At 42.2% G+C, this 13,761-nt stretch overlaps 1 protein-coding gene across 2 annotated transcripts in view; it reads right to left on the bottom strand.

Annotated features, from left to right (window-relative positions):
* The window catches only part of LOC125897984 (glucose-6-phosphate exchanger SLC37A4-like), a 108,848-nt gene that overhangs the window by 24,448 nt on the left and 70,639 nt on the right, over positions 1-13,761 (bottom strand). For both annotated transcript variants that reach the window (XM_049591559.1, XM_049591561.1), the window contains exon 3: positions 11,344-11,576. In XM_049591559.1, coding sequence (XP_049447516.1) covers positions 11,344-11,576 — 233 coding nt within the window. The remainder of the gene's footprint in view (positions 1-11,343; positions 11,577-13,761) is intronic.

Here is a 13,761-nt window from a genome sequence, read left to right as displayed (position 1 = left end):
AGCTGAAGGCAGCAATAAACATTTGTGACAGCATACCTAACAGAGGAACCAGTAACTCGAGAAGCCACGAGGCAAACACTTAAAGCAGCCCACAAGCTGATTGAACACTGTGTTGATCCAAATATTGTGGATGCCAAGCCATGAAACAGGAGCTGCACAACTGCAGCAAACTGGTAAAAACTTAAAGTTATGAAAAATAAGTCACCAAATAAGAAAAAACATTTAGTCAAAATAGTTTTTCTTTTGTAAAGATCTAATGAGGACAGTCTATAAATACTTTCTCCTGCAATCTGATCCCTTTCACTCATTGCATATATTCCAAAGCCTATTTATTCTTCACCTTTTGAACACTCCTACTTTTAAGCCAGCTTCTCACAAGCTTCAAGTTGTCTCTAAGCATAGAATAGCTGAACGTGTTACGGTTTGCTCAAAGAGTATATGCTTTCCAAGTTCTGCCTATAATATAAACCATTCACAAGATCTTTACGATCCAAAAGCTATTTGTGAATGAGCCCTTGCAGATTGTTAGCAAGGGACCGTGTACTTTGTGGCCATTCGTTATTTGTTTTGAAGTAGGTAAACAAAAAAAAGGGAAACAATCCTATTTTCCTTTTTCGTTTTGATGTAGGTAAACAAAAAACGGGAAACGAGTCGTCTCCCATTTCTTGTTTGGAAATTGGAAATTGAAAAACTAAAAACAAGTCTTTACCTGATTTTCTATTATGTGTTTATTAACCACAAGTCGGGAAATAAAATACGACCGTAATTCTTTTAAGCAAACTTGCTCTGCCTTAACCCGGAAACCATTCTTATTCTTCTCCTTCTTTGTTTGCGATGGCAGACTAGACTACGAACCCTGCTGATACTACTGGTTTGCCGCGCTTGTGCCGTGCCCCGTTACAGCAGCCTACAAGCATGCTGTGTCAATAAATCAGCTCAGACATTGTTAGAAATGTAGTATTTAGCCTAATAACATCATGCCACAGCAGTAATAACGTCAGCTTTAGTCAAATGGCTCTAGTAGGACCGCCAGGATTACAGCGGCCCTCCAAGCGCTGCAACCGTCATATCTAACTTCACTGTCTGCCCGTGCGCTCAGAAGCACACAAAAAATGCATTTTTGAGTAATTTCTGAGAAGTTATGATAAAATAAAATAAAAAATGACATATAGGACTGACAAACTCTCCAATGTCTCATGTCAATTAATTAACACTATTTGTCTGCTATTTATAATGTAGGGATATCCCGATCCGAATCGGCCGCCGATATTAGCAAAAAACAGGCATGGGCATCCGATTGGACTGCATGGAAAAATGCAGATCCATGAACTCTGATCCAGTTTTTTCACGGAATCCGTGCCAGGTTTTCCAGCCCAGCGCTCCGTGATTCAAGCAGTCTATTCCAGTGATCCGCTCCAGCTCTTACTATCAATCCACCAGGCCAGCATGCAGACGGCAGATACACAGAGGGTAGGAAGAGTAGCGGTCAATTTAGTTAACTGACTATTTGTTTTCTGCTCTGGTTTTTTGAGAGTGATATTTTTATTTGGTTTACACTCTTACTGTTTAAGTAAAGAGCACTGATGGCATTGTTTTGGGCACAACTAGTGAAATTGGAGCCATGGATGGACTTTTGCCTGTTTAAACAGTTGTACAATATGGTGTGTGGTTTTTTTGTCCCCTCTGTTGGTCCCAGGAAACAGCAGCACCAGGCTTGCACTGACACTACTAAAATAACTGAAAAGGAAAGGCTGCATTGTTTGTTAAATGTCAACAATGTCTTGTGGTGTTAATCTATTTTTTTATTTATTAGGGGGCAAAGTGTGTGGAGTCTCGCTGCTGTTTTAATTTCATTGTTAGACATTTTAAAGATTTCTTGTGTTGATTCATTTTCTATTTATTAAGGGGCCAAAGCAGCCAAAGCACACTAGCTATATTTTTTAATTAATGTTAATGTTCAAGTTTAAAGTTTATTTATTTAACCCTGTTAACAATAAACAGGTCAGTTTCTCATACCAACTGTTGTGGATCATTCTAACTAACCTGATTAAGTAGTTGTTCTTTGCTTGATCAAACTTTTTCTAACATGACTGACAACAAAATAAGTGAATATGTATAATATGTGCTTGGATCGGATCGTATCGGGATCAGCCAAAACTCAAGGCTGTAATATCGGTATCGGATCGGAAGTGAAAAAGCTGGATTGGGACATCCCTATTATAATGTTTATTTTTTGTTTGTTTTTTTGCTGCTGCGCTGCTGCTGCGCTGCTGCTGCGCTGTGTCTCCAGTTGAAAGTGGTGATTTGCTAAATACATTCTGCAATAATAAATAACATTAACTTTTGGTCTATAATATTGTTGACTATAATATTTTAATTAAAAAAAAAACTTAAGAATAAAAGAAATAAACACCGAAATAATTAGTGGAAACTTTTTTTTATTGATAATAATAAGACGAAAATTAAGTAGGCTGTGTGTGACTTATGCGCTGATGAAGTGGTGGGTGATCATTGTGCCTGACATCGATTGATTTCGAGTTTCAGCACCGCGGTAGTGGCCAGCTCCTGTTAAGATATAAACAGAATGAAGGCGGACAAGGTAAATACAGAACTTGTCTTGAGAAATAACTTTCAAATTGAATCAGAGATTAAATGCATTTTCAATAGAGGCTTTTTAAATTAGGCTATTGCTTTCTTTTCACTTTCTGCATCCATTTAAGATTTTACTTGAGATCACTCTTTAAGAAACTCTTAACAAGAGGGTTACACCAAGCAGCAACCTCCAGAGCTGAAAAATGAGGCCAATGCAGAAGTGCCAAAAACTACAGTCCCTCAGACTGCCACTTGAGGCTGGCTCCAGAAGCGAATTAATACCCATAGACCTCCATGTTAAAATGCCAAACTTTACAGCAGAAATTAACATGTTTACAGCCATGGAGTTTGTATCGAGTATAGTCCTTAAATCAGATTAAATTTTTATTGTGGGTAATTTAAATGTTCATGTGGATGACAGTTATGCTGCATTTATCTCATTATTAGACTCAACTGGCTTCAGTCAGGTTGTAGCTGCATAAACCCACTCACTGTTTTAACCACACCCTCAGTCTTGTTCTATATTGAAGACTTAATAGTCTTTCCTGAGAATCCCTCTTCATCAGACCATTTGATATATTTGATTTCTTATTACTCGATTACACGCCACTTGGCAAAAGCTACTATACTAGATGTCTACCTGATATTGCTGTGGCTAAATTTAAGGAGGTGAATCCATTGGCTTTAAATTAAATACCATGTCTCAATGTCAAAGAGGTCACCTATACTAACGTTTGTCCCTCCGTAATTGATTATCTTGTTGACAGTACTGCAGGCTAGCACTTAACTCTGTCGCACCTCTTAAAATGAAGATAATGAAACAAAGAAAGTTAGCTCAGTGGTATTACTGCCAAACCAAAGTTAAACAAATATCGCAAAAAAATTTCAAAGGACTTGGCATTCAACCAATCTGGAGGAATCTCGTTTAGTCTGCCAAGACAAAAAATAAGGCTATCAGCAGTGCCAGGGCAAACTATTACTCATCATTAATAAAGAAAAATAACAATTTTTTCAGCACTGTAGCCAGAGTCACAGCTCTGTCTTGTATTATTTTAGTCCTCAACAGTAATGACTTTATGAGTTTCTTTAATGACAAAAATCCAACTATTAGAGTCAGAATTCATCACTTCCTGCCTAGGCTTTGGAGTACCAACCTGTCTTCCAATACAGGGACCTTAGATACAGCTGTGAGACCTGAAATATATTTAGACTGTTTTCTCCTTTCAACCTTCAACAACTAACCTAAATGATTTTCTCATCTAAACCATCAACATGTCTCTTAGATCCCATCTCAACTAGGTTACTTAAATAAGTTTAATCCTTAGGTAATACTTCTTTATTAGATATGATCAATGTTTCTTTATTAACAGGTTACAAACCAATCTTTTAAAGTAGCTGTAATTAAAACTCTTCTATCATTTTTCATGTTTTGATAACTATTGTTATAATTGTTTATTATCAGTGGCGACTGTTCATTAGGGGCAGGTGGGGCAGAGCCCCACTTGTTACAATGTGCAGACAGACTGTTATTATATTAATTATCAATGGTTATTATTTTCTATAATTTATACGAATATATAGCATATTTCTAAATTGCATATAATTTGTGTTAGGATTTTAGTTCATGTTTATTGGTCCCTGCCTTGCTGCTTCAGACTGTAGACCCCTGATTTTGCCTTTGTAGTATGTCTATGGAAGCGCGAAGGTGGGGCACTGCTGGGAATGCCCCTGGCTCTCGATGCAGCATACTGTACATGGGAAAACATGAATGTGCATGCTCAGAGTGTTTGTATTAATTTATATCACACGAATCTGTTGACCAGTGGGGCAGTCAGCCCGATGCCCCAGGACAGCTTCATTTCATATTTGATTGGCTCTCCGTCTGTGACGTCGGGCATAAACACTTTTGTAAGTGTAAAGTTACAGCCGGCAAGAAGAGGAAAACTGTAGCTAACCAAAGTGAACGAGGTGGACTCTTTACTGAACCGGAGGTTTGACAGCCTTACTTTGGAGGAAAAATCGGAGATAAAGCGACTTGGTGCCCATCAGCCGAGGGATGTTATTATCACACAGACTGCCGGTAAAGTTAACCGTGGGTTTAACGTGGAGTGGTTTTCGAGGAAAAAGTGGGTAATAGTTAGCATACAAAAGAAGGCGCTCTTCTGCTTCCCCTGTCTGCTATTTGGTGGAGATGGTACATGGTCAGGGACGGGTTTCAAGGACCTGAAACATCTCTCTGAGAGGATTGCAAAAAAGTAGCGGGAGTCATCTGAATAATGCTGTTAAACTGGGCTTACTTGGAAGAGTAAATGTCGCTGCGCAAATTGACAGTGCGTACAGGCGCTCCATTGAGCAGCATGACAGACAGGTGGAGGAAAACAGGTACGTCCTCAGTCGGATCATAACATGTATTAAACTATGTGGAAAATGTGAGACAGCACTGTGGGGCCATGACGAGTCGGCAGACTCTCTGAATCCGGGAATATTCAGGTGCATTTTTGAGACGATGTGCGAGGGAGATACGAGGCTCCAGAGGCACTATGACGCACAACCGATCTTCAAAGGGACATCCAGCATTGTACAAAATCAACTATTAGACTGTATGTATGAAGTGTACAGAGATGAGATAGCCAAGCAAGTGGACAAGACATCATTTGTCACCATACAAGCAGACGAGACAACTGATGTCTCTTGTAAATCCCAAATGGTGGTTGTGCTGCGTTACATGTTGCCCAACAATACAGTAACAGAGAGGTTTTTGGAGTTTGTTGAGGTCAAAGATAAAACTGGACTGGGACTCTGTAATAGCATTAAAGATGTGCTGGAACCACTGAAGTTGGGAGAAAAGCTGATCACTCAAACTTATGACGGAGCGGCTGTTATGAGTGGGAACGTCCGTGGGGTACAGACACTCATGAGACAGACATACCCACATGCCCAGTTTGTTCACTGCTACGCCCACCAGCTGAACCTGACCTTGCAGCAACTTTGTTCAGCATGGATGAGCATCCTGAAGGTGTTTTTTGCTGATTTAACTGCTTTTGCCACATTTTTTTCTGGCGCCCCAAAACATGTTGCGGCTCTTGCAGAGGCAACCCAGGGACGCATCCCAAGGCCACCGGCAGTGCGCTGGAACTTTAAAAGCAGAACTGTCCGTGCAGTTTGGGAGAACCGTGCTGCGCTGCTATAGTGTATGGAGGACATATGCACACAACCGGGATGAGGCCACTATAAGTGAAGCTTATGGCCTGTCAAAGAAACTTCGGGACAGAGCCTTTCTGCAGCTGTTGGAATTCTTTTCCATGCTTATGCCAGAAGTGGATATTTTGTACAACACTCTGCAAAAACGGAGCATTGATGGACCCGGGATTAACAGTGCGCTCTCCCTTTTCGAGGAGAATGTGCAGAAGATGCGGGAGCAAACTGATGAATTGGCTGCCACCGTGCACGATGGAGCAGACGAGTCAGGCCGACGAGTAACCAACACAGCGCCGGTGATGAAGGAGGCATGCGACACAGTCATCTCTCAGGTGGAGCAGAGGTTTTCACAGAGTGATCACCTGATCGCTGCAAAGCTGGTTGACACCTCGCTCTTCCCAGACTTTGTCCAGTCATTCCCTACACCTGAGTCTGACTGCTGTGAAAATATGGCCTGTGGGAAACACGGAAAAGTTGAAGTCTGAGCTGACCACTCTGTACCGCCACACTGAGCTTCATACTGGTAAGACTGCCTTGTCTCTGTTAACGTCCATCCACGACAACAACTTAGAGGAGGCTTTTGCTGAGACCGTCACTCTGCTGAAAATTATCATAACAACTCCCATGACGACATCTGAGTCCGAGAGGAACTTTTCCACTTTGAAAAGGATAAAAACTTTCACTCGCAATACAATGGGACAGCCGCGACTCAACGCTTTGGCCATGCTGTCCATCGAAAACCAGCTGATTCAGCAGCTACCAGACTTCATCCCCAAAGTCATCGAGAAGTTTGCCCAGAGGAAGAACCGCTGGGCCGCCTTTCTCTTCAAATGAGTCCTCAGCTTTGGTGAGTGAAAGCATATTTTATCATCCTCCCTTTGTGGTGCTGGTCTGTGCATTGGTAGGCTAATGTTATTTATTTTATTTAAACAGAACAACACATAGATTTATAGCAGTGTGATAATTCACATCTTTAATTGTAATCCGCTATTGTTGTGCTGGATCGCTGCAGATGGTAAAGAGTGTCATGGGGTTGTTGTCGTTGTCAAAAGGTTGTTGTTGTCCTAAGGTTGTCGTCATAGAATGGACCCGTATCCCTAAAAGTTGTCTGTGTGCTTCGTTGTGGCCTTCAGTGGCATTGAGCTCCTTGCTGTTCCCTCCCTGTTGTCTCATTTGCTCTGAGCTTGGTTTTGTCAGTTTATGACATGGAATATTGCATTGTTAATTTAGGTCACTCACTCACTCACTCACTCTCACACACGCACACACTCTCACACACTCTGTACAAGATATGTAAGACCTGCTAGAGGCAAGCCATTTTGTCTTAAAAAAAAGTGTTTTATGGAGCCATGCTTGCAATGCTGTATCAAGAGAGAGCACTGTAGTTTTCCTGGTATCATTAAGTGATTGGTGCCCCACCATTTTTTTACATGTAAAAACGCCACTGTTTGTTATATGGATTACTGTCATACTTCTATTTTTCTTTCAACGTTCAAAGGGTATGTTGGAGAGGGAGTTTTTCCTTAACTGCTATTAGGGATAAAGGGATGTCGTGTGCTGAGCCCTCTGAGGTAAATTTGTGGAGCTACATTTGTTTCTTTATTATTCAATCAAACAGAGTAGGTTTTGCAATCAAAAAAAAAGATTTGAGAGCAAAAGTATCAATATTACAATCAAAAAATGTTTTATTGCAAGTAAAAAATGATTGATTAAAAAATGCAGATCATAAAGTTTTGTTTGCAAATCCTGAAGTTTTGTTTGCAAATCCTAAAGTTTTATTTGCAAGTCATTTTTTTTTTCGTTTGCAAGTCAAAAAGTTTTGCGAGTAAAAAGTTGAACCTGGCGGGCGGGGCCTAAGCTAGGCCAGTCTCAATCGGAATGACAGCATGCAAAGCAATTTTTTTTTTCTTTTTCTCTCGGTTTATTGGCAGATTGCAAACAATTTAAAGGTGAATATCGCCATCTACTGTACAAAATTGTGCAACATCATGTCATTTAGCCTGTTTCTTAAATTCTACTCATCAGCCTAGTACGCCTGCAGAGCAACATGGGAGTTCTGTAGTTCACGTGGAATTCAGTGCGGGAGCTGTGGCGAAAACCAATTCTGAAACCGAAGTTTTTCGGGCTGCGGTTTAAAAAAAAAATTCATCCACACGAGTGGTGTGATGATATCCACACGAAACTGCAAAACCTGCTACCAAGTGATGTAATACACATGCCAAAGCACTAGGTGGCGATGTAACTTCTAATGGAAAGGCCATTTTAACCAATCAGGAGTCAATACCAGAATAGGGAAGTGCGGAAAATAAAAACTACCCGATCCACAAAAATGGCCCGACCTAATTCAACAACAGACGCGCCTGAACAGCCAAATACACTACCACGAAATCAGCGGCCCGTCGCCTGTAGTGTATTTGGGGTAGCAAGCAACAGGAGCAGCCTCCTTCGTTGGTCGTTAGGTCAAGCAGCTGGATATGCCATCCAAAGAGAGCAGATAGCATGCTCACAAATAAAGTTAGTGTGACATATAGGGTATTGATGTGTATCCACCCGCTCAATTGTGACATTATTTTATGCATATGATATCGATTTTGTATCTTTACAGATACCATACAGATACCCCTCATTCAATTTAAAGCATAACTGACTTTGAGTAAAGGCATGAGAGCAAATCTGGGTATATAAATGGGTGGTTTGCGCTACCTTCTTCAGTTGGCAGTTACATCTAGAGTAAAGCTACTGAAGACCAGCAAAATCACTGTTTGTTTTCATTTATTTTTCAGGTGGCTAAATGTCACCAAACACCTTCAGAATTTAGTAGTGTACCCTTAATAGATAATTTGTTTATAGCCTATAGTTTGTATTGTGCTTCGTGATATTGTTTGAGGGAACTGTAACATAAGGTTACATACGAGTGGATGCAACCGTCACCAGTGCTAGCGTAGGGATTTAAGCTGTTATTACTGTAATTTTGACAATCTAACCTGTGACAACACATTAGCTGAGGTTGTAAGGACTGTAACTGTTGGTAGCTGTTGTTGATTTTATTTAAATATGTTGAATTATAATTTTATGGGTTATTGTTTGTCGGACAATTGAGCTAAGCTAACTAACGCTAACGTCAGCTGTCAATTGTTGCAATAGCAAAGGTAAACAGTCACATACAGGCTAAGTGCAGAGTGCAGAATCAAGCTTCATTGTAAAAATAGTTAAGATACATTGTATTTAACACAGGATGTGGGATTTTAGTAGTTTGTAAACTTTTAGAAAAGAGCTATTTACCGTCGCTCCGACGTCAAACAATGGAGACAGGTAATGAAATACTACGGTTATCCTATCTACACACAACCGCTGGCACCGGAGTCTTCCAAAAACTTCACCCTGGAATCCGATTTCAAAGAATCGTGGTTTCGGAGGCCCAAAAGTGCAGTTGCGTGTGGCCAAACAGCCAAATCGCATAGAGTAATACACAGTTTCAGAAGTACATGGGTCCATGTGGACTGGAATGTTTTATTTGAACTGGTGCATGTAGATTGCTTTTGTTTAGCCAGGGAAGAACTATTCAACAGCATAACGGTCAGTACCGTTGATGCCCCGGGGAGTAGCAGTAATGCCGACTGTCAAGCGTTTCCAGTGGGAGAGAGGGAATCATGGGTGTGGCCTGCTCTGTATGTAGCCACGTCAAACCGACCAACAGAAACTCTTCTCTCATCCATCAGCGTAGGCCCCGCCCATTAAGTGCAGTTGAACTTGCAAACAAAACTTTAACTCGCAAGCAAAGAGGTCTGATCTGCAAGCAAAGCTTTTTAACTCGCAAGCAAAGAGGACTGATCTGCAAGCAAAAGTTTTTAACTCGCAAGCAAAGAGGACTGATCTGCAAGCAAAAGTTTTTAACTCGCAAGCAAAGAGGACTGATCTGCAAGCAAAACTTGCAAGCAAAGAGGACTGATTTGCAAGCAAAACGTTTTAACTCGCAAGCAAAGAGGACTGATTTATAAGCAAAATGATCATGCATTTTTACTTACAAACTTGATTTTTGACTGAAGTTCAAGAAATATGCTCTCAAAACCGTTTTATATGATTGCAACAAAAAGACACAAAAATACCCCCATATATATTGTGATTTGTGATATAGGGCTTTCTAAAAATTGAACTGAACTCAATAGGTGAGTCATTACAGGATAGAGGTGTCACAAAACTGGAGTCACTTGAATTAGAGCTCGGAGATATGGCTGCATATGTAGCCTATTAAAAAGATATTTAAGTCCCAAAATAATTATCTTGGCTCATAATTGAGTCTAAAAATGCATTGAGGGAGGCCTAACGTGGAAATGACAATGATTTTATCTGTTTCCAGTATTTTGTGGGATTATAGATTTTCAATAATATTCTGACTTGAATATCTAATTTTAGATTGTGCATTTATTTCTCATAACTATAAAGGCAGTCCAGTCAGCAAGGGAGTTAGTGGATCTAGCTTTGGCCCAGGAGGCATTCCTTCCCCTGATCAGGTTAGAAAGTTCCTCTGTGAAACAAGGGTTGTTCCTCCCAGAAATCCTTGCAAGTCCACATAAAGCACTGTAAAAAGTATTTCTAAGTATACTTAACATCATGGATTATACTTACTGTGACATCTCAATGAGATCACTTATATTGTTATAAAAAGAAATGTTTCATGTTATATTGTTGTTATAACATAGAATGTCTTACGTTTAATGTTATAACATATTGTTTTAAACATGTTTGAATAAGGAAACAATGTGCAGAGAAGGATAAATTGAGAAATGTTGAGTAAAACATGATTTGATTGTTCCACTTCATGCATCGGTTGACACATGGTGAGACTGCGCTGTTATTGAGCGCGGTGGATGATACTGTGCCAAGGATGCATACTGTAGGCCTACACCAAGAGGGATTCTAACAATTCCCTTTTAAAATTAGCAGGGGAAGGCATGTGGAAACAGCAGTGTCTAATGGATTTTTGTTGGCAGGGACTGATAAAGTGATAATGTAACTTTTCAAAAGTGTAATTCATTCATTCATTCATCTTCTAACCGCTTCATCCTCTTGAGGGTCGTGGGGGGGCTGGAGCCTATCCCAGCTGACATCGGGCGAGAGGCAGGGTACACCCTGGACAGGTCGCCAGACTATCGCAGGGCTGACACATAGAGACAAACAACCATTCACGCTCACATTCACACCTATGAACAATTTAGAGTTACCAATTAACCTAGTCCCCAATCTGCATGTCTTTGGACTGTGGGAGGAAGCCGGAGTGCCCGGAGAGAACCCACGCTGACACGGGAAGAAGTTGCAAACTCCGCACAGAAGGGCTCCCACGCCCGGGATCAAACCGGCAACCCTCTTGCTGTGAGGCGAGAGTGCTAACCACCACACCACCGTGCTGCCCTCAAAAGTGTAATGAGCCATAAATTACATTTTTATGAGTCATAAGCCTAATCCTGGTGCTGTGAGTGGGACTTTTATTAGATCTGAACATTACACTGAATGAGTAATCTGTGTTGCATCAGGTGGCCGAAAGGATGGAATTACCTTGCGCAGCACTTTCCCACATGGAGGCCAGCCACAGCCTTGTCCCAGGCCATTGATGAACCAAAGCAGAGAGAACATGAAGACAGTGGAGGACCAGGAGAAAGCTACGTTAATGCCCCCCACCAAGAAGAGGCCGATGGAGAAGAGCCAGCGGGCACTGATCTTGTCCGACAGCACGCCGCTGATGAATTTACTGATGGCATAGGCCATGGTCTGGCTGCTAGTGATCAGACCTGCAGAGAGACCATGAAGGTCAGTATTAATGCAAGGATTATATAAAAGGAAACACAAGCTGTAGCTTTGTACATATGCAATTTAAGAATTTGAGGTTTTCTTTGAAGAAATAAATAATGCATATCCTGAAATTATCTATTTTACTGATGCTCAGAAAGTGCCCTTTCTATGTAGGGAGAAAAGCCAATGTCCAATAGTAGCTGCAAACTATGTTGAGTAATGCCACACACACTAAGAGAAAGCTCTGTAGTAACTGTATCTATGGGGTAAAAGAATATGGTACAGATGCTGCCGTGTTAACTTGTGCTAACTGGGTTAGGAGTAGCGCTGCATGATTAATCTAATCGCAATTGCGATTTCAGGCTGTGCGATTACATAACTGCATAAAAGGCTGCGATTTGCGATTTAATGTAGGCTAAATAAATGTTAATGTGTGTGCCTGTGAATGTGGCTGCCACTCCTGTAGTGTGTGGAGTTTGTTGACATCACATCCACAAGCTATCCTGGTGCGTGCAGCCAGAGTTGGTGTCGAAAAACATCTGTTACATGGCGATACTTTAGATTCAGGTACGGCCACGTTGAACAGAAAGATGTGCCGTGTAAGTGTAAAAGTTAAAGTCGCCACGTCCCGCGGCAACACGACCAATCTATATCAGCACTTGAGACGGGACGTGGCGACTTCAACTTTTAAAGTTTTACACAGCACGTCTTTCTGTCCAAAGTCGCCGTACCTGAAAGACGTGCTGTGTAAAAGTTTAAAAGTTGAAGTCGCCGCGTCCCGCAGCAACACGACCAATCTATATCAACACTTGAGACAGCACAGCACAGGGAAAAGTAGGAAGAGTGCATGCGAGAGAAAGACAATGTTAAAGACAATGAGACAACTGAAAGCCGCCAGAGCCTCATAAAACAACATCCAAGCACTGTTAAGCAAACATTTGTAAGTGTCACAGGGAGACATATGGACTCCATAACAAATGAAAAATTGAGCAATCTGCTGTGCGAGCAGCGTGTTTGACTGTGCTCAGTCTGTTGATGGTCATTGACACACTGTCTGTCCATAACAATAACTATGTCAGGTCAGTGCCCCCCTAATATAATGTAGGGGAAACTCTGAATCAAGCAAAAAGACTCATGATACCATTTATTTATTATATTTTATTGTAATTATATTGTAATCGCAATCGCAAATCGCGATATTGTCCACCATAATCACAATCGCACAATCGAACCGGTTCTGTTCATAACTTTTATGGACAGAATTTCTAGTCGCAGCCGAGGGGTGGAGGGTATCAGGTTTGGTGACGGGAGGATCTCGTCCCTGCTTTTTGCGGATGACGTGGTCCTCCTAGCTCCATTGAACAGTGACCTCCAGCTCTCACTGGGGTGGTTCGCAGCCGAGTGTGAAGCGGCTGGGATTAGAATCAGCACCTCCAAGTCTGAGGCCATGGTCCTCAGCCGGAAAAGGGTAGATTGCCCACTCCAGGTCAGGGGGGAGGTCCTTCCTCAGGTGGAGGAGTCTAAGTATCTTGGGGTCTTGTTCACGAGTGAGGGTAGGATGGAGCGGGAGATTGACAGACGGATTGGGGCAGCGTCAGCAGTGATGCGGGCGCTTAACCGGTCCGTTTTGGTGAAGAGGGAGCTTAGCCAGAAAGCGACGCTCTCAATTTACCGGTCAATCTTCGTTCCAACCCTCACCTATGGTCACGAGCTCTGGGTAGTGACCGAAAGAATGAGATCGCGAGTACAAGCGGCCGAAATGAGTTTCCTCCGCAGGGTGGCTGGGCTCAGCCTTAGGGATAGGGTGAGGAGCTCAGACATCCGGGAGGAACTCGGAGTAGAGCTGCTGCTCCTCCACATCGAGAGGAGCCAGTTGAGGTGGTTCGGGCATCTGGCAAGGATGCCTTCCGGACGCCTCCCTTGGGAGGTGTTTCGGGCATGTCCAACCGGGAGGAGACCTCGGGGCCGCCCCAGAACACGCTGGAGGGACTACATCACCCGGCTGGCCTGGGAACGCCTCGGGGTTCCCGCGGAAGAGCTGACGGAAGTGGCTGGGGAGAGGACTGTCTGGGCTTCTTTGCTGAGGCTGCTGCCCCCACGACCCGGACCCGGATAAGCGGAGGACGACGAGCAGACGAATCACAATTGCACATTTTTATCAAATCATGCAGCACTAGTTGGGAG

This window comes from Epinephelus fuscoguttatus, linkage group LG12 (assembly GCF_011397635.1).
Source record: "Epinephelus fuscoguttatus linkage group LG12, E.fuscoguttatus.final_Chr_v1".
Lineage (NCBI taxonomy): Eukaryota > Metazoa > Chordata > Actinopteri > Perciformes > Serranidae > Epinephelus > Epinephelus fuscoguttatus.
Note: the sequence above shows the minus strand (reverse complement) of the source record. Positions and strands in the feature narration are given on the sequence as shown.